The sequence below is a fragment of the Eschrichtius robustus genome, chromosome 11 (genome assembly GCF_028021215.1).
Source record: "Eschrichtius robustus isolate mEscRob2 chromosome 11, mEscRob2.pri, whole genome shotgun sequence".
NCBI lineage: Eukaryota > Metazoa > Chordata > Mammalia > Artiodactyla > Eschrichtiidae > Eschrichtius > Eschrichtius robustus.
This window is the reverse complement of record NC_090834.1, coordinates 59,938,958-59,965,255: the sequence shown is the minus strand read 5'-3', so window position 1 is coordinate 59,965,255 and position 26,298 is coordinate 59,938,958. Positions and strand designations below refer to the sequence as shown.

Sequence of the window (26,298 nt, the reverse complement as noted above, 5' to 3'; positions counted from 1 at the left end):
CCTTTTCAGGAATTCTTTACAGTAGGAATCCTAGAGATGGTCCCAAGTACTGGACAAGGAATGGGTTTCAGTCACCCAAACCAGGCTCCAAATCCTGGCTCACCACTTACAAGTTGTGTGACTTTGTTATTTAATCACCTAGACTTGACTTCTTTATCTGTGAATGGGGATGATGCCTACAACAGACTCTCTAGCCCTATTGTGAGGATTAAATGGGAACAAGTGTGTAAAGGTCAAATAAATGCTCCTTCCCTTCCCCTAGGTTGTGCCACCTCTGCATTTTACAAAAGTGGCACCAGACAGCTGGGGCAGATTCCTAGTTTGGATTTTTCTCCACCACTCCAGGTTCCCTGTGGGAAGATGTGTTCTCCTGAAGTACAGGGAGATGGTTGCAGTACGTAGCTAGATAGTTTTGTTTTCTGCCCTGTGTTGTTGTTGCCTTTTCTTTCTTTCTTTAAAAATTTTTTACTTTATTTATTTATTTTTTGGCCACGCCATGCATGGCATGTGGGATCTTAGTTCCCTGACCAGGGATCGAACCCATGCCCCCTGCAGTGGAAGCACGGAGTCTTAACCACTGGACCGCCAGGGAAGTCCCTGCTTTTTCCTTTTTCATTTTTGCTGGTAAATACCTTTTCTAGATATAATCTGCTAAGAACAAAATAAATTCCCATTTGTATAATAAATATTTTAAAAGCTTCCTTGGTTGTTTTAATACCAAGAAGGCAAAGTCAGGGGCATAGTTGACTGTCTCGATGAGCTGCCATGAATCTGATAATCCTGCTAATGACGCTTTTAAAAATGTGAAATGCTGCATTAAAAGGATCATACACCATGATCAAGTGGGGTTTATCCCAGGAATGCAAGGATTCTTCAATATACACAAGTCAATCAATGTAATACACCATATTAACAAACTGAAGGAGAAAAATCATATGATCATCTCAATAGATGCAGAAAAAGCTTTCTACAAAATTCAGCACCCATTTATGATGAAAAACCCTCCAGAAAGTAGGCATAGAGGGAACTTACCTCAACATAATAAAGGCCATATATGACAAATCCACAGCCAACAGCATTCGCAATGGTGAAAAACTGAAATCATTTCCTCTAAGATCAGGAACAAGACAAGGTTGTCCACTCTCACCACTATTATTCAACATAGTTTTGGAAGCTTTAGCCACGGCAATCAGAGAAGAAAAAGAAATAAAAGGAATCCAAATCGGAAAAGAAGTAAAGCTGTCACTCTTTGCAGATGATATGATACTATACATAGAGAATCCTAAAGATGCTACCAGAAAACTACTAGAGCTAATCAATGGATTTGGTAAAGTAGCAGGATACAAAATCAATGCACAGAAATCTCTTGCATTCCTATACACTAATGATGAAAAATCTGAAAGAGAAATTAAGGAAACACTCCCATTTACCATTGCAACAAAAAGAATAAAATATCTAGGAATAAACCTACTTAAGGAGACAAAAGACCTGTATGCAGAAAACTATAAGACACTGATGAAAGAAATTAAAGATGATACAAACAGATGGAGAGATATACCATGTTCTTGGATTGGAAGAATCAACATTGTGAAAATGACTATACTACCAAAAGCAATCTACAGATTCAATGCAATCCCTATCAAACTACCACTGGCATTTTTCACAGAACTAGAACAAAAAATTTCACAATTTGTATGGAAACACAAAAGACCCCGAATTGCCAAAGCAATCTTGAGAAAGAAAAACGGAGCTGGAGGAGTCAGGCTCCCTGACTTCAGACTATACTACAAAGCTACAGTAATCAAGACAGTATGGTACTGGCACAAAAACAGAAATATAGATCAATGGAACAGGATAGAAAGCCCAGAGATAAACCCACGCACATATGGTCACCTTATTTTTGATAAAGGAGGCAAGACTATACAATGGAGAAATGACAGCCTCTTCAATAAGTGGTGCTTGGGAAAAGTGGACAGCTACATGTAAAAGAATGAAATTAGAACACTCCCTAACACCATACACAAAAAAAAACTTAAAATGGATCAAAGACCTAAATGTAAGGCCAGACACTATAAAACTCTAAGAGGAAAATATAGGCATAACACTCTATGACATAAATCACAGCAAGATGTTTTTTGACCCACCTCCTAGAGAAATGGAAATAAAAACAAAAATAAACAAATGGGACCTAATGAAACTTAAAAGCTTTTGCACAGCAAAGGAAACCATAAACAAGGCAAAAAGACTACCCTCAGAATGGGAGAAAATATTTGCAAATGAAGCAACTGACAAAGGATTAATCTCCAAAATTTACAAGCAGCTCATGCAGCTCAATATCAAAAAAAAACAAACAACCGAATACAAAAATGGGCAGAAGACCTAAATAGACATTTCTCCAAAGAAGATATACAGATTGCCAACAAACACATGAAAGGATGCTCAACATCACTAATCATTAGAGAAATGCAAATCAAAACTACAGTGAGGTATCACCTCACACCAGTCAGAATGGCCATCATCAAAAAATCTACAAACAATAAATGCTGGAGAGGGTGTGGAGAAAAGGGAACCCTCTTGCACTGTTGGTGGGAATGTAAGTTGATACAGCCACTATGGAGAACAGTATGGAGGTTCCTTAAAAACTAAAAATAGAACTACCATACGACCCAGCAATCCCACTACTGGGCATATACCCTGAGAAAACCATAATTCAAAAAGAGTCATGTACCACAATGTTCATTGCAGCTCTATTTACAATAGCCAGGACATGGAATCAACCTAAGTGTCCATCGACAGATGAATGGATAAAGAAGATGTGGCACACATATACAATGGAATATTACTCAGCCATGAAAAGAAACGAAGTTGAGTTATTTGTAGTGAGGTGGATGGTCCTAGAGTTTGTCATACAGAGTGAAGTAAGTCAGAAAGAGAAAAACAAATACCGTATACTAACACATATATATATGGAATCTAAAAAAAAAAAAAGGTCATGAAGAACCTAGGGACAGGATGGGAATAAAGACGGAGACCTACTAGAGAATGGACTTGAAGACATGGGGAGGGGGAAGGGTAAGCTGGCATGAAGTGAGAGAGTAGCATGTACATATATACACTACCAAATGTAAAACCGATAGCTAGTGGGAAGCAGCCGCATAGCACAGGGAGATCAGCTCGGTGCTTTGTGACCATCTAGAGGGGTGGGATAGGGAGGGTGGGAGGGAGGGAGATGCACGAGGGAGAAGATATGGGGATATATATATATATATATATATATATATATGTATAGCTAATTCACTTTGTTATAAAGCAGATACTAACACACCATTGTAAAGCAATTATACTCCCATAAAGATGTTAAAAAAAAAAAAAAGTGAAGTGCTGGACTAAGGCCGTCAGACAGTAATGGCTCAGTTCTTGTCTACCTGGGAACTTGCAAATCAATCTTTGTCCTTCCCCCCACCCCATCTAAAGCAAAGGATGGGATCTTGAGCCATTAATGAGAAATTGGTTTGGTGTGTCCAGAGGGGATCAATGAAAATGACCGTGTAATTGCAGAAATGGAATCTGCACCAGGAGGTTGATTGATAAGGTGCTCAGGGAGGAGGGGCTGGGGAAGGGCTGGGAAGGCGAGGGGGCAGCAAGAGCCAGTCCTAGAGGGGCATCATCTCAAGCTGTTGCGTGGCTGAGAGAGTGGATTTGCCATGTGTAGCTCCAGCCACCACCACTCCGTTGGGACTAAGGGTAGTAAGTAACTGGGAAGTGGTGGTCAGCAAACTACCCATAAAGTGAACTGTGACAAGGGCGTTCCACTTACAGTTCACAGAGGCCTTCGTATGCATCCTCACGGGGCCCTCATAATAGTCCTCTGAATCACAAACAGGATTTTCTGTGATCAGACCTCTTACCACCTGCTACCCACACTCTGGAACCAAACAGATTGAGGTCACACTATATTCCTTGCTGACCAAACTCCTACCTTCTGAATTTGGGAGTCATATAGATCTGGGTAGTGGTTGATACTTGTATTCTTGTTATTTCTTTGAGGCTCAAAGAAAGTTAAGAGAGTCAGCCAAGGTTACACAGCTAGTAACTAGTAGAGCTTGGATTTAGAACCAGGCCTGCTGGCTCTAATTCCCAGCCGTTGTTGCTAAGACATGCCCCTGGAGGTGCCTCTGCCATCATGGAGTTAGCAGCTCTGCACTGGGCAGGGGCTGGGCTCAGCCAGCCTCTTAAGATTACCCTCTAACCACGAGTCTATGATTTTATGAAGTCAGGACTGTTTAGAAAAAGTGGTCACGTGACGTACAGAGGAGGCTGGCCCAGAGGCTGGCCATTATAAAAGCAGCAGTTGACTCCTCTGTGCTCAGCCGTTGCCATGACCTTTCTTGAAACCACCCCTGTCTTGTGAGCAGAGCCAGTTACTAGGCAGAATAAAGCCTTGCGGAGGCTCGGTGGTCTCTATGGAGGCAGATGGTGAATATCATCATTCATTCATTCACTCACTGTTCATTCAGCAAACACTTTAGAAGACATTATCCGTGGAAGACAATGGGCTGGAAGCTAGGGCTACAAAGATGAGCAGAAGGACAGGGTCCTCGCCCTGGTGGAGCATAGTCTAGTGGGGGGGACACACACACACACATATGAGCAGATGACACAGTACGTGTGCTAAGTTCCACGATGAAGAACACACAGGGAGCATCTTACCCAGCCTGGGAGGTGCGGGAAAGGCTTCCTGGAGCTGTCCCCTGAGCGGAGTCTTGAAGGATGAGTTAGCCAGGTGGAGAAGCAGGAGAAGGGCAATCTGAGCAGGTGGGGCAGCGTGGGTAAAGCATGGAGGTGAGAAGCAGCATGGTGCGCTGAGCAGACATAAGCTTCTGCAGGCCGAGAGAGGAACCCACGGATGGTTTAAAGCAGGGCGTGACATGGTCAGAGCTGCGTGTTCTAAAGATCCCTCTGGCAGCTTAAACCAGTACCAGTGGCAGTAATTTGTGTATCTCAGCATCTGAAGCTCCCTTGGCCCCAGGTAAGATGTCCGGGTTGAAATAGATATATACAATACCAAATTAACAAGCGACTGAGGGCCACTTATATGAGGACAAGGGACAGAGAGTTAAGCTCGGTTCCACTGTTTGAAATAAAATGCACAAGATGGCGGTCTCTGATCCAACACCTCCAGTGTCAGGTTTGGGCACCTGTTTTATCTTGGTATCTCTAGTACCAAGTATATTTCTTATGAATGAAAACAGCTGGATCATTCTGTATTCAATAACCCAGTCAGTTAATTTAGCACCCAAAAGAGAAAACCTATATATTTGGCTGAGACAATCAGTCAATTCATTCAGGATGTTTGAGCCAGTTGTGTGTGAAAACCTGACCGAACTCTTACTTCCCCTCATTTCTATCTGGTTCCCAAGATTTAAAGGGGATCCTAGGTTAGCCTGCAGTTTGCCCAAGCAGACAGGGCACCTCGAGGTGAGGATATAGCTTAGGAGTCCAACTTGTCTGAAACCTGACTCCCTTCAGGCCGGCCCCCTCCCTTGGGTGAAGGGGAGAAGCAGCCCAGGTGGAGCTGGCAGACACCCTCCTCTCTGAGCTTCCCTCTCCTGTCTGTCACCTGGTGCAAACCCTGTTCCACTACATCAGGAGGGCTCAGTGGGACTGCACAGAAGGAAAGGCTTCGTAAGCAATCGGTAGTTATAAATTCTTAGAATATTATTGCTTAGGTTTGTGGACTCAAGGTAATTCAGTGGCTGGGATTCTTTAAAAGTGTTCTTCTTGATCAGTGTTTGCCTCAATCAGCTTCATATATTGTCAGAGTAACTATCAGAAAGACAGAGAACACAGACCTTTCAAGTACTGTACAGGGAAGGCAGAGGGGCCTGCAATGAGCTCTATTTAGTGTCCACTATGGGTTCCCTATAGCCATCAAGTCACTTCATCCTCACTCCTCTCATATGAGGTGGGTATTAGTGTCCCCATTTCCATAGGAGGACAGTCTGTGTTTAGTGAAAGACACAGACTGGCATAGCTGCCACCGACTTCCATCCACGAACCTGGTAAAGGCCTAAGGGCACCGCCACTGTTAACCCGTACTCACATGCTAAGGAAGAAAATATGTAAGGATGGCAACTCTGTTATTAGAGCTATTCTAGGGTGGTCTAGGTGTCATGAGGGTCGATGCATCAGTGGCAGTGGGATGGAGAGCTTTGGATCACGTGCCGGGTTCTGCACGTTGGTTCCATTGGTTTGAAACAGCTGCCTCTCCTGTCTCGGCTCGGCTGTCCCTGCCCTGTTGGCCTCAGGTGGGGCTGCTGTAGGGTCTCCCCTTAACTGTAGATGGTCCACGGTCTACATCCTGAAAGAAACTTTTTATACCTGAGGTCCTGAAAATGTAAACTGCTCTAAGCATTTTAGCAGGGAGAGGGCCTTGAAACCATGATGACACGTAGAGGGAGTCCGCACACAGAGGGCGTGCACTTGACACTCCCTGAATCTATGGGAAGCAGGCTGTGCATTCTTAAACCCTAGTGGAAAAAAAAAAAAAATGAGGGAAGAACTTCACTAAGAACACAAACTCTAAGGAGGGATTAAACTACGCTTATAACGAATGTAGCAGTGGGGACCTATCTTAAAACTAGAAGCTGGTTTTAACTTCGTTTGCTGTTTCAGGGACGTGATGATAGTAATGGGTGGAGATTTGCCTCCTGGGCTTGGGCAGCATCAGGGAGCACAGCGGACGCGAGGCTGAGGCTCCGGGTGAGCCTGACCACTGGGTGGTTCCCACCTTCCTGCTTCTCCGCTGCCCATTCTTGCCCTTCGATTCTGAGTGCGTCTCACCTTCTCCTGGGTTATTCTCAGTGTCTTCATACATGTGTGTTTTCTGTGTGTCTTCTCTCTTTGCCTCTCTTTCTACCTCTCCTGTCTTTTCATCTCTCTCAGTCCCTAGTTTTGATCAAACAATTCTTAACTGATCAAAAGAGAGCTAAATAATATACTTTTATGTATGTTTTATTATTGGACAGTATTTTGCATTTTTTGCCTCATACAAAAGCAGGCAGGTGGGTGGAATGCTTTCTGTTCATCTGGAAAACAAATATATAGTGTTTTTTTCCACATACATGATCCTTGATTATTCCTACCACGGCTCCTACTCAAAGCCCAGATTTTGAGAACCAGCAACAGAATGAGTCCCAGCCTAGAGCTCCTAGCCTAGAGCGAGAGAGGACCTGTGGCTGGTGCCCGGCTTGAGGGTGAGGGTGAGAAGCACGATGGCAGGAGCATGCGCAGGTGGGGTACAGCTGGGGGTGTGAATGGAGACCCTGGTTAGTGACCCCCCCCACCGACGGCACCAGGACGTCCACGGCACCCTGACCCTCCCAAGGACTGAGCTCACCTGGCATTGGGCTCCCACATCTCTGCTCCTGCAGCCCCTCTGCCTGGCATGACTGGCCGCCGCCCCCCGGCTCTGTTCACTTGGTCGCCACCTGCCCATCCACCGAGGTCCTCCCTGACCCACAGAATCTGCTAGAACAGACTCCTTCTTCATGTTTCACTGTGACTGGAGGTGCGGTCTCAGCCATCCTGGTTCTCTGTTCCAGGCACAATGCCTGGCACATGAGAGGTATTCAATCAACATGCACTGGCAAAAGGAAGCGGGATCCCAAAGTATAGAATCTTTTGTCTCCCATTCCAGCAGAAGGATATCAAAGTGGGCACCCTCGGCCCTGGCTCTGAGGTGCCCACCCTTCTGCTCTCCTGCCTGTAGGCCTGCCCCTGCGTGCCCCACATACCCACGTGCCACCCACTCTCCAAGGTTCCCCCCCCCATGAAGACTACAGATTCCCCACTCCCGGTGGGAAGAATCCTGTCCTCCATCTGAGCTCCCAGCTCCCTGGCCTGTCGTTACCTTGTATGGACTCTCTTACGGCGGCTTCCACACCCCCGTGTTAGGCGCACACCCGACTGTCACGCCATCACCCACACAGCGAGCCAGCCCCTGAGCGTGGAGCCTCCACAGTGACCAGATTAAATAAGTGAAGGCATCTCTGCCATCTCTTGGGAGGAGAAAAACCAGAACAGACAGTCCTGCGGGTTGACGGGAAGAGGGTGGAGGTCGGGGGCCGGCCTCCCGCTGAGGCGAGGTGGTGCTGGCCACTCACCCCCAGCAACATGGGATCAGATCGTTACACTACCTTGTTGGCCACTGGGTCTCCTGGTCCATCGTCGCCTTTCCCAACACTTAGCTCTGACTGCTTGCAATTAGTATCTGAGAGGCAAGTATCTAAAAGAGTCAAGCTGCGTTATGGAGAACCCCAGAGAAACTGCAGGGCGCAGCTCAGCTCGTGGAGAGCGGCTCAGATGGCAAAAGTTGGTTCCTTCACCTACTCAGCTGGGCCTTACCAAGGAAATAAGATCAAGAAAGTGGTGTTCGTCTTTAGCATTTATTTATAATTGGAAAAACTGTTTGTTTGTTTTTCTGAGCAAGCACAGACCACAAGCACGTCACAATCAATTGGCTATACATGAATATTTTTGTCATTTTCTTACTAACAGCAGGAATGAAATAGCACCAAGAGAGGTGTGCGCTACACATACATAGACAATCTGTGGTACGCAACAAAACCCAGGCCACAAAATCGTAATTAGACGCTTCCGGTCTGCCTTGAGAGAGGCAAAGGCATAATGGGAGCACCAGCGGATAACAAAAAGCTTTAAGGACCCAACGCACAGCTTTAGGGATCATCTTTGCAGGTGAGTGAAGCAGAAGGTGAGAAAGCTTCAGTCCTAGCTCTTTTGTCAGGGGAGTTCAGGGAACCACAGGGAAGTGTACAAAAATGGGGCGAACAGGCATTTGAAGCTTGGCCACCTTCAGGAAGGCAACACTAAAACACTGCTTGTGAAACTGAAATCAGTTCCAGTCAGCGCATTTGGGATGCAGAACGAGACCGGCTGAGTTTTATTTGTAAACAGTAGAAATCAAAGGAGGTTTCTTGCCAGTGAAGTGACACATTCAAGAGTCAAAGCGAACTACCAACAGGGTTTTCTCAGTTGGAGGCACTAAAAAGATGGGGAGACTAAAGGCCTGAAAAGACATCCTATAGGTGATCTAAAGTGTCAGATGGGGCAGGGAAGAAACTCAGTGCCTGGGGCCACAAGGTGGGTGGGAAACTCTACAATTTGGGCAACACAAACTTGAATCAGACACAGGGGTGAAGTCCTACGTATCCTGGTTGTGCTGTGGTGGAGACATTTATACACACTACCCACCACGGCTGGCCCCGTGTCGGGCACACAGGCATCCAATAAGCGAATGTTGAGTGAATGGTCCCCTGTGCGTCGTAAAGTTTGATTTAGTTGATGTGCAAAAAATAGATGACTATTCTACGGAGAAATCCAAATCGTGGCTAACATCAACATGTCTGACGAATGCCAGATCTCAAGAGAACGAACATACGTTGGCAGAGTCTCTGGACAAAGTTAAGGTCATGCTGACCGAGCTCTCAGCATGAGATTATTGTTAAGATCAGCTAGCAAATACCTGAATCAGTACCGAGATCTACTCTAGCCCTTTCCAGCTAGGCATCAAAATCTGTGATTCATAAACACTGAAACTCACTAACGTTTTCTACCTTCCTCGGTACTTCTTCCTCACAGTTCCTTCCCTGGGACAGAAAGGAAGATGGCAGAAAGGGCTGGCCAAGCGCTTCATTTCTGCAGGTTCTGTCCTCTTAGGAAATAGGGCCTGCATAGCACAGGCTCAATTAATTTGCAAGAGACTTCTCAATCAGCCCAAAGGTGACAAAATAAAATGGTGTAAATGGGGATTTTGCTGCCTGAACGGTCAGAAGATGAGAGAGCTTGTGGAGGCTCTATTTCCTCCAACTTGAAGGACCTAACGGGACTTTCGAGGTAGGGAACTGTGAGGACTTCACTCATTACCACTTTTATTACAAAAGAAAAGTACGCCTGAGCAGAGGCTGGTGTCACATAACAGCCCAGCGATTTCAGAATGCCGGCGACAGGAAGCACCCTGGGGACATGAGCAATAAAGAGTACTGAGCAACCTACACGCCACCACCACGGGGTTTGCAAACGTAATTTTTCTGGTAGGTACGTGGGGTCTTTCCACAACTCCCTGGCTAATGCCTACAACACAACTCTAGCACAACTAAGGTGGCACTGCTGCCACTGGCAGCTTTGGCCACACAGACACGAGACACACAATACAGGGAGAGCTGCTTTTATTCAGAAATGAGGTCAAAAATGCTTGCTAATCACACAGCAGGGAACTTTCCTCGTCTTAGGCTAAGTCATAGAAATTTCCCATAACCTGAAGTTCAGCATCTCCTGTCCTCTCCGAGGAACAGAGCAAGAAGAGTCCAGGCAGGAACAGTAAACATTGTCACAGTGGCCACTACATCTGCTTCCTGCTGTGTGTTTCTCAGAAGCCAGAAAGCCACATTCTAAATACACTATCCTTACACCTTGAACCTTCTTCCTGGTTTCTCTGTAACCAGTCACTTTGCAAAATCCACAGCACTGGATAGGCGGAGAGTTAACAGGAAAACAATCTTCTCATTTTTGTCATCTTCCTATGATGTCTGGAGTGTACCTACAGCACCTAACCCTTTTGCCCTGGCCTAGTTTTGGTCATCAGTGGCGCGTCATTTACTTGGTATACAATTTAAAGCCCACTGATAGGAAACTAAATGCAGTCACGTGTTTCTAACAGAAGAGTCTATGAAAAAATTACTTAAACTTAACAGACACAACTCATTTTATTGACACGAAGGCCAGAATTTTTTTGTTTGCTTGTTAAATATTTCCACAAATTTTGTCAATTGCCGAAGCCCAGGTCAAGCTTCTAGAGCGCATGAATTTTGGAAAAGAACACTTTTACCTAAAGTTCAAAATTGACCACTGGCACAGACCCTGGGGAGGAACAGGAGGAGGACGCCCTACATTCATGTCTAAGCACCGCCAGGACGGTTCCCCTATGGTCCCCGGGCCTCCCTCGGCGGGTATATTCTCCCCCGCCAGGAGGCACCGCCCTGCACACAGGCTCTGGCTGGTCCAGGGGCCCGTGGTGCAGACCTGGTCTAGAACTGCACGGGAGGCAGGCCGCCCAGTCTCTGAAACAGGATCCGTCTGTTCAAAGAAACCAAAGAGCTCCTAGGACACTCAGGACCCAGGCAGATGGGAAGCCTCTAATCAATTTTGTGGCCTTTTTTGTTGGTTAGTGAAAAAGAAAAAAGAAAAAGGAGAGAAGAAGCAAGGGAAGTGCAGTGCATTACTCTTTAGCCTCAGCCAGCTTATTGTTCATCTCTGCGCTCTGCTCCTTGTCAGCAGGCGGGGCAGCGCTGGCGCCCTCGGCGCTCTTTTTCTTGGTGGCCCGGCCCAACACCACCTGCTTGTCTTTGGCCTTCCTCAGGGGCTTATGGCTCGCGGAGGTCTTTTTTGGTTTGGAACTCTGGAGACTAGGTTTCTCCACCTGCACGGAGAGACAGACAGACAGACGGCGAACAGAAACACAGAAGGGGAGGGAGTAGGAGGGCGAATTTAGAGAGAAGACGTGATTAGTGAAAGGATAACAGTTAACAGCACAGGACTCTGAGGAGCATGGCATGTAAAGCCTCTTCAGTGACGCTAGGCCATCCGGCGTCTCCCCTCTGAAGCCCCCGCTCAGCCGTTCCGGCCGCCCTCTCGCTGGCCACACTGGCCCCCGCTGCCAGCCCTCGCCCCGGGCCACGCCAGGTGGGCTGTGTTTTGTGAGGCGCTCCCTGCTGCCCCTCCCTGCGGGAGGGCTGTACCTCACCATCCTGCTCAACTCAGGCAGGCACGTGAGTGGCTTTAGGCAATGAAATGTGAGCAGAGGTGACGGGTCACCTCCAGACAGAAGATCAAGAGTCACAGCCTGTGCTTCCCAATGTGCCCCTTTCCTCTGCCACAGAGAGGCTACTCCTCACCCTGAATTCCAGACGGAAGAGGTGCCGACGAAGAGAGCTGCAGCCCACCCACGGTGGACCCATACTGGTAAGAAATAAACCTTTGCTGATGGAAGACACTGAGATTCTGGGCGGTTTACTACCACAGCAGGAGCCGGCCTTTCCTGCTTCTGAGCTCCTGTGGACAAACGTCCTCACTGAGAGGCTTGGGCGGGCAGTCTCGACCAGTGAGGCCTTCAGCACTGTCCAGCCATCCCCTCCTCCCCTCTGGTGGCTCCCCACACGGACTTCCCCAGAGCTGCTGTTCAAGCCCACTTCACTCTCCCCAAGCTACCTCCTGCTAGTTCTGCCCCCTCATTCCTGGAAGATGGTCTTTCCTTCTCTTTCTCAAGAACTCTGGGCCACTGGGTATGATCCCTCAATATGCCACCCTCCTCCCACCCACCTCTGGATTCACTTTCCCCAATCTTCCCTCCCTCCTCTACTTGAATCTTCTTTTGTCCAAAGTCAACCCCATGTCCTGGGTCCTACTTCATCTGTGGAAGGTGGGCAGAGATGATGTTGGGCCTCACAGGCTGGGTCATCCACTCAATGAAGTCTAAGGGTTTTCAGTCACCCCTGACCTGTAAATAAGGTAACCGATCGTCCTGGTTTGCCCAGGACTGAGGGCTTTCATGGAATATGGAATTTTCAATGCTTCATCTGGAGTAGTCCAGGCAAACTGGGTTGGGTAGTTGCCTTACCTGTAAACCAGTCCTGGGCCAAAGAGGAGACTCCACTTGACTGCAAGACTTTAAGGCAAAGCAGAGCAAAGGCTCTTAGGTTTTCAGACTTTTACTGCTATTATAGAGAGGAGAGCTGATATTTGCACAATTCCGTATGGCTTGACATCATAGAATAAGCTATGGCATGTATGATTCCTGCCCCAGCAGCGGAGTCTCCAACATGATTCTCCCTCTCATGAATGCATATTGCGATGCAAATAAGGCAAAGCTCTGTTGTCATTGGAAAATCCCTGAATCCATTGTAACTTACTTAGAAATGAAAATCATTCACAAACTGTTTATTATAGTACCAAATTACTTGGAACACATCTTGAAGCTGATGTGACAGGTGTATTGTGATAGACTGAGGATTGTTGCTGGCTGGAGGGAAAGGATAACAAAAGGCAGGTGATTTTTAGGGATTTGGGAGGTCAAGAAGTGTCCAGTGATTGGAGCTGAGGATGAGGCAGGGGCCGGGTGGGAAAGGAGTCAGGCAAGGAAACCTCCAAGGCTGGGTCAGCACTTCAGGGGCAAAAGCACAGTTATTTTAAGACAAGGGGATTTAGGGCTCATGTGAGATTTTCTGCCATTTTTGGGCGGGGGTTTCTCAAAATCAGAAGCTAGTTCTCTGGAAACCTACCAGTCTTTAAGCTGTTTTCATTTTAGGTAATGTTCCTTTAAAAATTCACTTTGAATTTAGCAAAGGTCCCGGGTAAGAAGCCCCTCTGTCTCTGTGTGCTGTGAAGGAAAGGAGGGGCTTTAAAGAAGCCCTTGGGGGCGGGGCCAGAGTTGGCAGTACCCCCTTCCCCGCCCCCCAATCTCTGCTGCAGTTAACCCCTCCATGCCGGACAGTGCTGATGGGTCCCCAGAAGTTCAGTCTCACCTTTGGCGGTTCCTTGAAGGGCTCACTGTAGAGGCTGCGTATTCTTCTGCGATCAATGAACTTATTGTCAGCTGGGGTTGGCTTATTGGCCTCCCCTTTGAACTGGGAGCTGTAGCTGGTCTCATGAGCCATCTTATCGTCTGGTGGCTTGTACTGGGGCTTGGCTTTTATGGGTTTCACAGGCTTGATGTCAGTCCATGCTCTGAATTCATTCCTGCAAATCAAAGAAAGCCTAAGTGATACGATACATCCTGTATCCAGAAGCAGTGCTCTCGCACAGGGCGGCAAGCACAGCAGGTTCTCAGTTAGTGCTTGTCGTGCTGACTGATGTGTGGCTGAAGCGTGAACTCACTCTCTCCTCCTGCGTAAGGGTAAGTGTTCCTTCCTGCCCGGTCAAGGCAGGTTGTGACAACAGCAGGAGCACTTCAGAGAAAGAGCGCGGGCTCCCAGCTCCCACTGTGTGACCATGGACAGGCAGTTCTCATCTTTAGGCCTCATTTTCACAATACCTAAAATGAGGCTGAAAAAACTCAACCCATTCAGTCATTTATGAGTTCAACACGTATGACCGAATGCTGCTGTGTGTGAGGTTAGAGAGCTGTGACTGTTAAATGAGACAATGTGTTGGACGTTGTGCCTGGTACGTTGTGGCCAAACGAAAAAGTGCCAGTTCTGATTGAGTTATTTGTAGTGAGGTGGATGGACCTAGAGACTGTCATACAGGGTGAAGTAAGTCAGAAAGAGAAAAACCAATACCGTATGCTAACACATATATATGCAATCTAAAAAAAAAAAAAAAGGTTCTGAAGAACCTAGGGGCAGGACAGGAATAAAGACACAGACAGAGAATGGACTTGAGGACACGGGGAGGGGGAACGGTAAGCTGGGACGAAGTGAGAGAGTAGCATGGACATATATACACTACCAAATGTAAAATAGATAGCTAGTGGGAAGCAGCTGCATAGCACAGGGAGATCAGCTCGGTGTTTTGTGACCACCTAGAGGGGTGGAATAGGGAGGGTGGGAGGGAGACGCAAGAGGGAGGAGATAGGGGGATATATGTATATGTATAGCTGATTCACTTTGTTATACAGCAGAAACTAACACACCACTGTAAAGCAAATATACTCCGATAAAGATGTTAAAAAAAAAAGAACTCTACCAAAAAAAAAACCATCAAAAAAAAAAAAATGCCAGTTCTGTTCCTTCCTTTGTCATGATGAAGATGCTTTGTAACCCTGAATCTTTAAAGTTAATACTTCTCTTCAATAGCAGAGGGCTTGCTTCTTGTGCTACCTGAACCTTAACAATCTCAATCACTTTAGATGAAAATCCTTATGAAATGTCTAAATGCCTGCAGATCATAAATAAGCAAAATGTACTGAACACAACCGGATGTCACCATGGGGACTTGTGTTGGGATACATGATGTGTAAGAGAGTCTTGGTGGGTTTGGTGTGAATGGCTATTGGTCCTTACCCTAAATGATCCCTATTTGGTGTTTTTTGAGTCAGTGTGCCAGTTTGCTTGTTCATAGCAATCTCTCTCCTGGTTTCTAATCAGCCATATCTGATCTGTTACAGGACTGGAGAGTAGATGGTGACAGTGTTCAAAACAGGGTAAAATAAATGTCGCTGCTGATGTAGGCCACAGGGTCCATCCTGTTTGTTGAGTGCAAGACATTCAATACATAAGCTTTGTGGCTCTGAGGTCTTTATCAGGTCTTCCCTCATTTGGGGCCATGAGAAGCTGTGCTGTGGGAAAGGAAGAGCCAGTGTACGAATATCTGTGGAGTTAGGCTCTCCAGCACCCTCTCTCATCCTCATGGTAACTCCCTCCTTCACGGCTCAGACATGAGTACCACAAACAACAGGCCATAGGGGACGGTAGAGAGAGCTCAGGCTGCCAAGGAGACACACGAATTCTAGCCCTAGCTCTGCCTCTAGGTAGATGCTAAGCAGGCCTCTCCCCTCTCTGAGCCTTAGTTTCCTCATCTGTCAAAAAAAGAATTGACCAGACAATGTCCTTATAATGTCCTTCAGGCTCTGAGGGTCTCTGAGTTGATAAAGCTGGTTTGGTAACACTAAGCCATATCCTGGTCATTTGAGCTTCTGAGGGGCACTGGCTCACGTGTGAGCAGACTGACCACAGTTTCTTAAGAGATCCTCCCGAAGCTTTAGACTTGCCTTTCCAGTGCAGTTGGACCTCCTTCTAAATGTCCCACCAACTCAAACTCAGCATCCCTAGAACCAAATCATCTTGTCTCCCCTGCCAAGTTGTCTTCTCTTCTTGGATTCCCTGACTGCTCCATTGCACTCATTCATTCATTCATTTATTCATTCGTTTATAAAACATTTACTGAGTGCTTAAGGTCTGCCTGGCAGGACTGAACTCAAGGCGTGGGAGAGGGAGGGACTGGAGTTTACTTCAGGGCAATAAGATAGGCTCCATGAAGGAGGAGGGAGTGGGAAGCACAGGGGAGGAGCTCCTGCACCAGCCCGGGAGTTGGGGGTGGATTCTGGAAGGAGTCACGGAGGTTGACAGGGAGCTGGCCGAACGTGGCAGGGCGGGTTTCCAGGCAGAATGAGGGGCATACAAAGAGGCTCACGAGAGGCCCGGCCCCCCAGGAGGACCTGCGGGCAGCTCGGGCGGCTGGGTTGAAGCTTGGTGGGGAAGGACGGGAGAGGCTGGGTAGGTCATGCAGGTCCTGCCAGCCACGCCAAGGGGATGGTCTGGAGTGTAACAAGGAGTTGCCATGGATGCATGGGGCCAGATTCTTCCTGGGGAAGAGAACTTCGGTAGCAGTGTGAATGGGGACAGAGGGGGAGGGGTGGAGTGGGAGGCCAGAGGGGATGTGCAGTGAGCCGGGAGGAAAGCGGAGGCCTGAACCAGGATCGTGGCAGTGGGGACGGAACACGGCACTGAGTCGAGGGAAATGGGTGGGACTCGAACATGGCTGAGCTGAGGGAGGCCAGGCTTGGAGAGATATTTGGGTTTGTGGGTGGGGACACTATCCCCTGAGCCGGGGAACCTGGGAAGAGAGGGGGTTTGGGAGGAGGGTTGAGACCCTCCTGATTCTGTTAATGGCAGCCACCCACTCGGCTTCAAGGCTGCTTTTTGATCCTCTCCTCCCCTCCTCCCCCCCACCCCCCGCCCCCGGCTTCGCCTCTGTAGCCTCAACCAGTTACCATGACCCGACTTCTGAGCCATTTTGGCTCTACACACAGACCCAGTGCTGGCCTGGGTTGCCTCTGGGGCTCGGGCCACATTACCTGCCTGAGGCGCCAGGACTCCCTTCCTTCCTCCCACCCTCAGGCCCTGATACTTGGCCTGCATCTCCCAGTAGCCAAAGCAGTAACAACCTGCCTCCCAAAATACGATGGCAGAAACCTGGATTCTCTGCTCCCACCCCTGCCTGCCTGCCTGCTTGCAGAATGAGGGCTGAGATAGGTATACACTGGCCCTAAGCACTGATTCTGGGTCATTTCTCCCAGGCCAGCTTCTGCAGCTTTCTCTCTCTCTCTGCAGCAGCCCCTGTGGGCTGGCAAGTGTCTCTCTGTGAGCATTTTCCATGGGACGTGTCCTTGTGGGGACAGTTTGGTCACCCTGGTCTTGAACAACTTTGGTACATCATCTTCACGTGGGATGTGTTAATGAGTCCCATAATAAGTTCACTGTACTGATAACAGGCTGTTAGGTTTAAACCCAAATTCTATTACCTAGAACTTTCTTTGAACTCTCCACAAAACCTTCCCCAGCCACATGGAACAATTAATCATATGTCATAAAAAAATTATGTACCATTCATTAGTCACCTCTCATAAGCTGGAAGGTTGTTTTTGTTTTGTATATTCTCTATAATCCTTACAACAACTTTGAAAGGAAGCAGTATTATTTCCCTTTTATGAAAGAGGGTCACCAAGGCTCAGAGAGGTTAAGCGGCTTGCATAAGGCCACACAGCTGGCAAAGAGCAGAGCTGATTCTCAGCCCAGGTCAGTCAGGCTCCACAGCCCACATCCTTCCCACTGCACTCGGACAACGTGCTGGGGCTGCAGCGTGCTGGCGGCCCTCACCGGAGGTGCTTGTGCAAGCTCTGGCCTGCTGTCTGCAATGCTGTGGAGGGTTTATACGACACAGACTGGACAGAGAATACCTGAGCTCCCCAGCCCTGAGATGCTCCTCCCAGAGCAGTATGGACCACACTCTCAGGTCAGCCATGTCCAGTTCCTTTTGCCATGAGTTCATGGTCCCCTGTAACCATCAACTCCCCTTTCTGTGCAATCAGATTTCAGCTTGATCATTCATTCATTCATTTGTTTGGCATTTGCCAAACTCCAGCCATGGCCATGGCATGTGGCCCACAGAGAGGAGGAAGCCAAGGTTGAGGTCTCTACAGTTTAGTGAGTCAGGGTCTGTCCATGTGTGACCCTAAGAAAAGGCAGAATGAAGCAAATGGGACAGAGCTCAGAAGGATAGAGGGGAAAGGATGCTTTATTCTGAGGGGTGAAGTGGGGAAGGCGGCACTGAAGGATGCAGATAGAGAAGTGGGTGGGGGGAATCAGGCAGCGGTGAGGTATTTGGGGCAGGTTCACAGAGCAGCTGAACTGCTCAGGGAGCTGGAGGGTGGGGCTCTTGGAGGGATGGCAAGGTGACCGGGTGGGCAGGAGCTAGGAGCAGGCTGTACAGAGCCTGGAATGCCATGCCTGGATGCTAGTGGGAGGCCTGGGGAGCTGCTGAACACTTCTGAGCGAGGCAGCTCTATTCCTATTCCTCCACTGACGGTGTCCTCCTCCTCTCAGACTGTCCCAATTTTAGTTATTCTTCAAGGCCCAGCTCAGGGCTCTCCTCTTCCAGGAAGCCCTCCTGGATTACTCAGCCCAAAGTCTCCCAGTTCTTGGCTCCTGGACCCCCTACTGTACTATCCAACTTTGTGGTTACCTAGCAGTTTCACATTCTTTAATTCTTTCATGAGTCCGTTTGTCTCTCTCGAGGGATAAGATATATAACAGAAAATTCATGACAGAACTCTCCTTCAAGTCCAATCTCATTTGCGTGGCTGCAGAGGGATATCCTTTAACTTACCCTGTGTCAGACTACAGGTTAGGGGCCTGGCTGGGCGAGGACCTCAGTCCCCACCTGCCCGCCAGGGCCCTTCCCTCCCCCTGGGCCATCATTCAGAGCCACACTCCATATCTTTCCTACATTCCTCTCAGGATTGAAGGGTTTGGCATTCAGTAGGCATTTACTAGAAACAGCTGTTATTTGATTTCCTTTCTGGTCAGCAACTGGCCCTCCTCCTGAGCCCTTCCTGCCTGCCCAGATGGTGCAGCGCTTGCTCCTTGGAGGCAAGAGAACATCTTATGCTTCTATCCGGTGCCCATCATGCTGAAATGATGATGGTCTCACAAACTTGTCTCCTGCCTTAGCCAGAGGCCCTTTTCACCAGGAACTGAGCTCTGTTTATCTGTGTTTCCCTGCCGCCCTGAATAGCATAGAGCAAAACATCCAAGAAACATTTGGAGAATCAAAGAAAATCAAGGGTTCTGTTCTACTACAGAGACTTGTGAAGGCTGCTCAAGCATGGAAGGCTGCTCACACGTGGGGCTTCTATTATTGCTTAAACCACCCCCCTAAAACCCATGAGCCGCAAGTCTGAAGTCCTTGTTGGGAAGAGTTTCCCTTATGAAAGTAAACATGCCAAGTCACCCAAGCGTCCACAGAATCCATCCTCCCTAGATTGACAGGAGGCACCTAGCGCCCCTGCTGAGTGAAGCTGCCTCAGGTGGGAAAGGGGCTGGCTGCGGGCAGCGGGAGCACGGAGAATCAGGACAGGGAAGGAGAGGAAAACTTAACAAAAACTTGCCCAGCACCTACTTGTTAAAAGGCTGAGCCCTTTAAGAATCTAACCCTACTTTAGCCTTTGAACACCCTGTGTGGTCATTGTTATTCACCCCATGCTGTGTGTGAGGAACTGAGCACGGAGAGGTGAAGGGACACCAAGCCAAGCCAGTACAAGCCAGTACATGGTGAGGCAGTTACTGGACCGAAGTCTGCCTGACTCAAAGGCCTTGTTCTGTCCGCTTCTCCACACTTGGGGGTGGGTGAGTAACCCACCTCAAGCTCATAGCGACTCTGGATCCTGGCAGCAAACACAAAAAAGCACTGCCCTTCAGCCTGTCTGGTACACACCACAGTGAGGCTCTGGGCAAACTGGGAGGATCCACGTCTGCAGGCTGCTGCGCTGGCCTCCCAGAGATGTTCCTCATGCCAAGGCTTCTCCTGTATCGGGATGTAAGGAAGTCACGGGGATAGGATGATCCAACCACATTGCCAAGGCCCCACTGTCCCCTAGATGGACCCCATCACTTGAGGCTTAGGGCATCACTGATGTCCTAATAATCCCTGCAGGGGCAGAGAATGGGTTTGGGACTATGATGTCCCTCTGTGGGTGAGTCAACTGCACAGAGAAGTGGCTCCACTGCTATGTTCAGGTCCGGGCATAAGGACTCCTTACAGGACTCCGCTGTTGGCCCCTGTGTGCTGGGGAAACCTATGGAGGGGAGCCTGGGTCGGCCCCCGGGCCCCAGCCAGGGATGGCGGAGCCAGGCCCGGTGTGAGCCGTCTCGGTGTGTGGGGACTTGGTGGACAAGATGTTCCTGGGCTGCTCCCTCGGGACCTTCAAATCACAGCATAGTCACGCTTAGAGCAGCTGCTGAAGTAGAGCTTTTGGATTGTGCTGACCAGGCAGAGTTTTTAAAGGAGTCAACAAATGCTCTACCTTCACCTCCTCCTGTCCAGCCCCTGTGCCCACCTCACCTGGGCCCTCAACACCTCCTCTCCCTGGACCACGGCATCAGGATCCTGGTCCCCATCTCCTCACTTGGACCCACCCAAGACATGCTGCAGGATAAATCTGCTCGGCTGTGAGCACACTCTCCCCTATGGGAACACCTTAGCAGTTCCCAGTGTCCTAAAGGACCAAGTCCCAGCGAAGGTCCCTTCTAGTTGCCACATGTCACGATTCCTTAGGATGATAGGCAGAGCCCTGTGACTTGGCCCCAAGTGACCATTCCAGCCTCACTTCTCTGTCTTCATCAGTCGTCCACATCATCACTGAGTGAGTGTTTTCTGTGTGCCAGGCTCTTTGACTGCGCTGTCTTATGCTGTCCTCACAACGACACTGTGCCACAGGTACCATCACCGACTCTGCCCAGAAGGACTCCACACTGCCCTTCCCCAGACACAGGCTGCACTTTCCTGCTGTGCTGTTCCCCTTCCTGGCACGCTATTCCCTCCACGCCTCCAGTTGCTGAAGCATTACATGACCTACCGTGCCAGGATCCAGTGCTCTCCCCTCCAGGGAGTCCCCAGGCCCACTGCTGAATCAGGCCTTCCTCCTCTGACCTTCATCTCTTGGTAGCACTCACTGTCCTCCAGCTTGTCCTAGGCCACCTGTGTAAATATCTTCCTTCCCTCCCAGGCTGTGCCCTTGTTGAAGGTCAGGACTGGCTTTCTGCATCTGTGTACTCCTCACTGTGCCCTGGAGAGGGATTCAGAATGCAGCCTCCGCCTCACTCCTGTGAACAGCTAAACAGGAAGTCCCTGGGCTGCCCAGCCAGGGAGGGGGCATCAAGTTGCTACACGAGCATCTCATGGCATATATACCACTTCTCACAGTATGTCCACAAATTCCTTGACATTCTTCCCTTAGGTGGAGTTTAATTCCCCGCCCCTTGAATGTGATTGGACTCAGTGACTTGCTTCCAACAAACAGAATACGGTGGAAGTGATGGTATGTAGCTCCCGAGACTGCACCACAAAGCCATTGTAGCCTCCTCCTTGCTCTCCCTCTCTTAGATCACTCAGCCTGGGGACAGCATGCTGTCACGTCACGAGGACACTCAAATAGCCCCTATGGAGAGGTCCATGTGGCAAGGAAACGAGCCTCCTGCTAAAAGCCATATGAGTGAGCCGTCCTGGAAGTGGACCCTCAGCCCCAAGCAAGCGTTCAGGGGACCTCACGAGAGACCCTGAGCTAGAACTCCCCAGCTAAGCTGTTCCTGGATTTCTGACCCTCAGAAGCTGTCTGAGATCATTAACGTTTGTTGGCTTAAGCTGCTAAATTTTGGAGTAATCTGTTACATAGCAATAAATTCTAATACAGACCCCAATCAGAAATTATTCTTCCCATTGAAAGGAGTTTTAAAAACCCAGGGTTCAGGTCAGCAAGGCAGAGAGCACTGGTGTGAGCAGAGCCCAGGAAGTTCAAGTTCCCAGCAGAGCTGTGGCATCAAGTGAATAGAGACGGTCATCCTCGGGTTGTAAGGACCTGAGCGGGAACATTTTGCAGCCTTCACTAGAGGTAGCAAAGCCTCCTATGCAGCAAAGCTGGTTAAGAAATACGTGCCTGGGGGCCTGGTCACAAGCAGAAACAAAGAAACTCAGGCCCTCACAGGAGAAAATGATGCCTCAGCGCACACAGCACATGCCAGGGCTCAGGGAAGCACAGGCCGAGGGCAGGGAGGTGGGAACAAGCATAGAACCTGGGCCAGAAGAGAGACGGTGGTTCCCTGGCAAGAACACAGGCTCTGGAATAAAATAAACCTGGGTGCCATCTTGGCTCTAACCCTCCAGTCAGTCCCTCACTTGCTCTGAACTTCAGTGAGCTCATTTGGAAAGGATTTGCTCAAGGCCTGTTTCACAGGATTGACGTGGGGCTAAATGAGAACGTATTAGTTGCAGAAGACCTGAACATCAGAATTACCAAGTCTATGGTGGATAACTGTATCATAATGTGTTTGGTTTTCATTACAGAGTCACGTGCTCAAGAAGAATGACTGAACGTCTTCTTCATTGCAGTCACGAAGCTGGAAATGCAGTGTGGAAGCCAGATGCTGCTGCAGCCTCACTGACCTTGCAGTTAGTGGGAAGGTCTAAACAATTACACAGACATCAAATATCTGTCCAACTCTTGTTTTTTCTGGCCACTGCAGTCAACAGTTTGGTGCCCAATGTGGACAAAATTTGGACAGAAGCTTCCAGTGGCAGGTTCATTTCTGAATGCATTTCACGTTAGACTTGAACAAAGTAGTGTTCAATGAATGCCTGATTAATTGAATCTCCAATACTGAGGGCCCACTATAAGCAGATGTTCACTCCTTAAGGCCTTGTCCCACTTAAGCACATTTTCTTGCAGTGACTCAAGGGGAGATATTGAAAGAGCAGTTACAGAGGGAGAGACTGAAGACAGGCGAGAGCTGGGTGATTGATGAAGCCAGGTCCCAGAAGAGGAAGGGGGGAGGCATCAGGAGAATGCAGAGAGGGTTTGGCCTTGGAGAGACGGTGTTGTAAAAGAAGAGAATAGAGGCTGGTCCTTCATTTCTCATTTGGAAAAGCCTGACGTTTACAAGAAACAATGAAACAGAAGTATAGAAGGACAATTTTACTGCTGTGAAGAATATCTACATGTGTTAATTAGTACAAATCACCTCTTGACAGAAGTGGAGTCTTAGAATAATAGATTATTGCCAACTACAATCATATATAAATTCTACTTCTCTGCCCATAAGCCCCAGATATATTTATTATGTGTCTAAGTCCTTGGGAAAGATACTTCTTTCCCAATTCTCTTGACAACGAAATTTTCAACAACATTCCTCAACTGCTTTATGAAGGAAGAAAACCACACTTTTAAATCTTAATGGTTTAAAACCTTCGTGTAGATTTTCATCAGTAATTTATGTTGCCATGGAAACATTGTCTTTGTTCAAAAATCGTGTCCACACTTGTTATATTAAAGTGTTCTAGAAGAAGGGAAGCAGGCTCCTTCTTGAACTCAGGTGGAAGCAGTCAGTGAATGCTGTCGGTTGCCAAGCTATTGTCAGGAGTTGGTTAAAGGAAGTAGGATTTGTAGATTAAAAAGAAAAGAACATCCCTGAGCCTGGTGGGGTGCAGGGGGCTTAGAGAGGCTTCTCTCTCCTTCTAGGGGGAGTGGATGATTGCTTCTTCCCGCCAGAGATGACTGGGTCAAGAAAGGAGCTTTATGATCTATGCGTGTGTATGTACTGCATGCATCTTGCAGCTTCTTTTGTGTGAAAGGGAATCTTATAGAGAATGCCAACATTCTAATCATTTAGGATTGCTCTTCTTATCCATTAAAACCCAATAAACACATGCACACCATGTGTGAGATTTTTTTGAAACGAGGAAAGCACACAGTGGGCAAAAAAATTGTCAGTATATAAAGTTCGAAGCTTATCTAATGTGAACGGAGAATGAGAGGAAAAGAATCCTCCTTTCCCTTCCACGGAAAGATCTAGCATGGGCATCAGTTGGCAATGACAAGTGTCAGGACATGGGTTCCCCTCATTAGGTAAATGGCTCATTCTGCAGGTAACTGCTGTCTCAGTCTGTCACGGGCTGCATGGGGCTCACAGGCCCCCGTGCACCTGGGAAACAGTGCCTCACACAGAGAAAGCCATGTGCACGATATATATGAGTATGATATATATGAATTATGAGTACAGATAGTTAAAAATGAAAACTGCTCAAAGTAGGAGTCAGTTTGATTCTACACAAATTAACTTAGGTTTCAGTATCTAGCAGGCACTACGCTAGGAACTGTCGGGAAGAAAAAGGGTCCAAAATAAGAAACGTACAGTTGGCAGAGGTGGAGGATAAGAGTGGGGGAACGTGGTAGATAAAGTAAGTGCACATACAAATACACCTCACGTAGAAACGAGTAAGAGCTAGATGAGAGGTTATAAGAAAATTACAGTTCCCCTTCCTTGCTTGCCAACCCCCACTTTCGCATTATTGTCTGCGTTTATTATTCGCAGGAATGCAGGGATTGTTGCGCTACAAGACCATAGTTATCTGGTTGAGGCTGCTCCCTTCTGGATGGTTGGGTCCCCAAGGATCTGTGTCCATTACTTGAAGAAAGGTGGTTCCTAAGACAGGGAATGGGAACCCTGAGAGTTGCCCTGAAAGGGGGGAAAGAGTGCTGCCTCCTTCTGGGTAAACCTAGAATTCTGGGAGGACACTCCTATGAGATGATCTATAAAAAGTGCCAAGGACATTGTATGATACATACAGTGAAGTGCTCAATAAATCCAGGTTTCCTCATTCTTTGCTCTGTGTATAGGAGGGACTTGATAAATATTTTTTTAACAAATAAAGCTGGTGCTGAAGATAATATCATTTTATGACTTCTTGAGACCTATGCTAATTTACTCTTTAAAGTGTAGCTCCATTACAAGGAAATACTAGGAACAACTTCATGTCATTAAACTTGACAATATAGATGAAATGGACAAATTCTTAGAAAGATGCAAATCACAAAAGCTGACTCAAAAAAGAAATAGAAAATCTGAATAAATGTATATCAAGTAAAGAAACTGAATTAGTCATTTGAAATCTTTCCACAAAGAAAATCCAGCCCCTGGTGATCTTCTATCAAGCATTAGAATTAAAATTCACATTGTTGAATTCTATCAAACATTAAGGAAAAAATAAACACCCAGCCTAACAATCTCTTTTCAAAACAGAGGACGAGAGAACACTTCCTAACTCATTTTAAGATGGGTAAAATCACGTATTACCCTGATACCAAGCCAGTCAAACACATTTTAAGAAAACTACAGGCCAATATTACTCATGAATATAGATATTAAAACCCTTAACAAAAGATTAGCAAATCAAATCCAGCAACATATAAGACGGTTTAACAAGTGATGTTTATCCTAGGAATGCAAGCTTGGTTTAAGATACAAAAAAAAAAAAAAAAAAAAAATTAATGTAATATGCCATTTTCATAGAATAAAGAACAGAAACCATATGATCATCTTAATAGATACAGAAAAAATGTTGGACAAAATCTAATACCTTTTCATGGTTAAAAAAACTCAGTAAACTAGGAATAGAAGGGAACTTCCTCAACCTAATAGAGGACATCTACAAAAACCCTACAACTACCATCATACTCTATGGTGAAAGACTTAATGCTTTCCCCTTAAGATCAGGAATAAGGCAAGGATGTCCACTGTTATCACTTGTATTCAACATTGTAGTGGAGGCCATAGCCAGTATAATAAAGCAAGATAAATAAATTAAAGGCATACAGATTAGAAAAGGAGAGTAAAACTGTCATTATTTGCATATAACATGATCTTGCATTTAGAAAATCGTCAGGAATCTACAAAAAGTTCTAGAACAAATGAGTGAGTTTAGCAAGGTTACTGGATACACAATGAATATACAAAAATTAATTATATTTCTATAGACTAGTCTCAGACAACAAGAAAATAAAAAATTTAAAAATCCATTCACAACAGCATCAGAAAGAATAAAATGCTGTGGAATAAGTTTAACAAAAGAAGTGCAATGCCTGAACACTGAAAACTACATAATATTGCTGAGAGAAATTGAAGACCTAAACAAATGAAGTCATATACAATGTTCATAAATTGGAGGATTTAATATTGCTAAGATGGCAAATCTAGAAATTGATCTATAAATTTGAAAGCAAATATTATCAAGATCTCAGCATGACTTTTTGTAGAAAATGACAAGCTGATTTTAAAATTTATATAGAAATACAGGAGGTCTAGAATTGATACAAATTTTTTGAGAAAGAGAAACAAAGTCTGAGTATTTATATTTCCTTATTTCAAAACTTGTTATGAAGCTATAGTAATCAAG

The 26,298-nt window shown here is 47.1% G+C and overlaps 1 protein-coding gene across 1 annotated transcript in view; it reads right to left on the bottom strand.

Annotated features, from left to right (window-relative positions):
• Positions 1 to 26,298, bottom strand: part of MAP6 (microtubule associated protein 6) — an 85,452-nt gene that overhangs the window by 14,703 nt on the left and 44,451 nt on the right. The window contains exons 2-3 of the mRNA XM_068556294.1: positions 13,599 to 13,812; positions 11,301 to 11,497 (exon numbers count right to left, since the gene is read on the bottom strand). Of these exons, the coding sequence (XP_068412395.1) occupies positions 11,301 to 11,497; positions 13,599 to 13,812 (411 nt within the window). The remainder of the gene's footprint in view (positions 1 to 11,300; positions 11,498 to 13,598; positions 13,813 to 26,298) is intronic.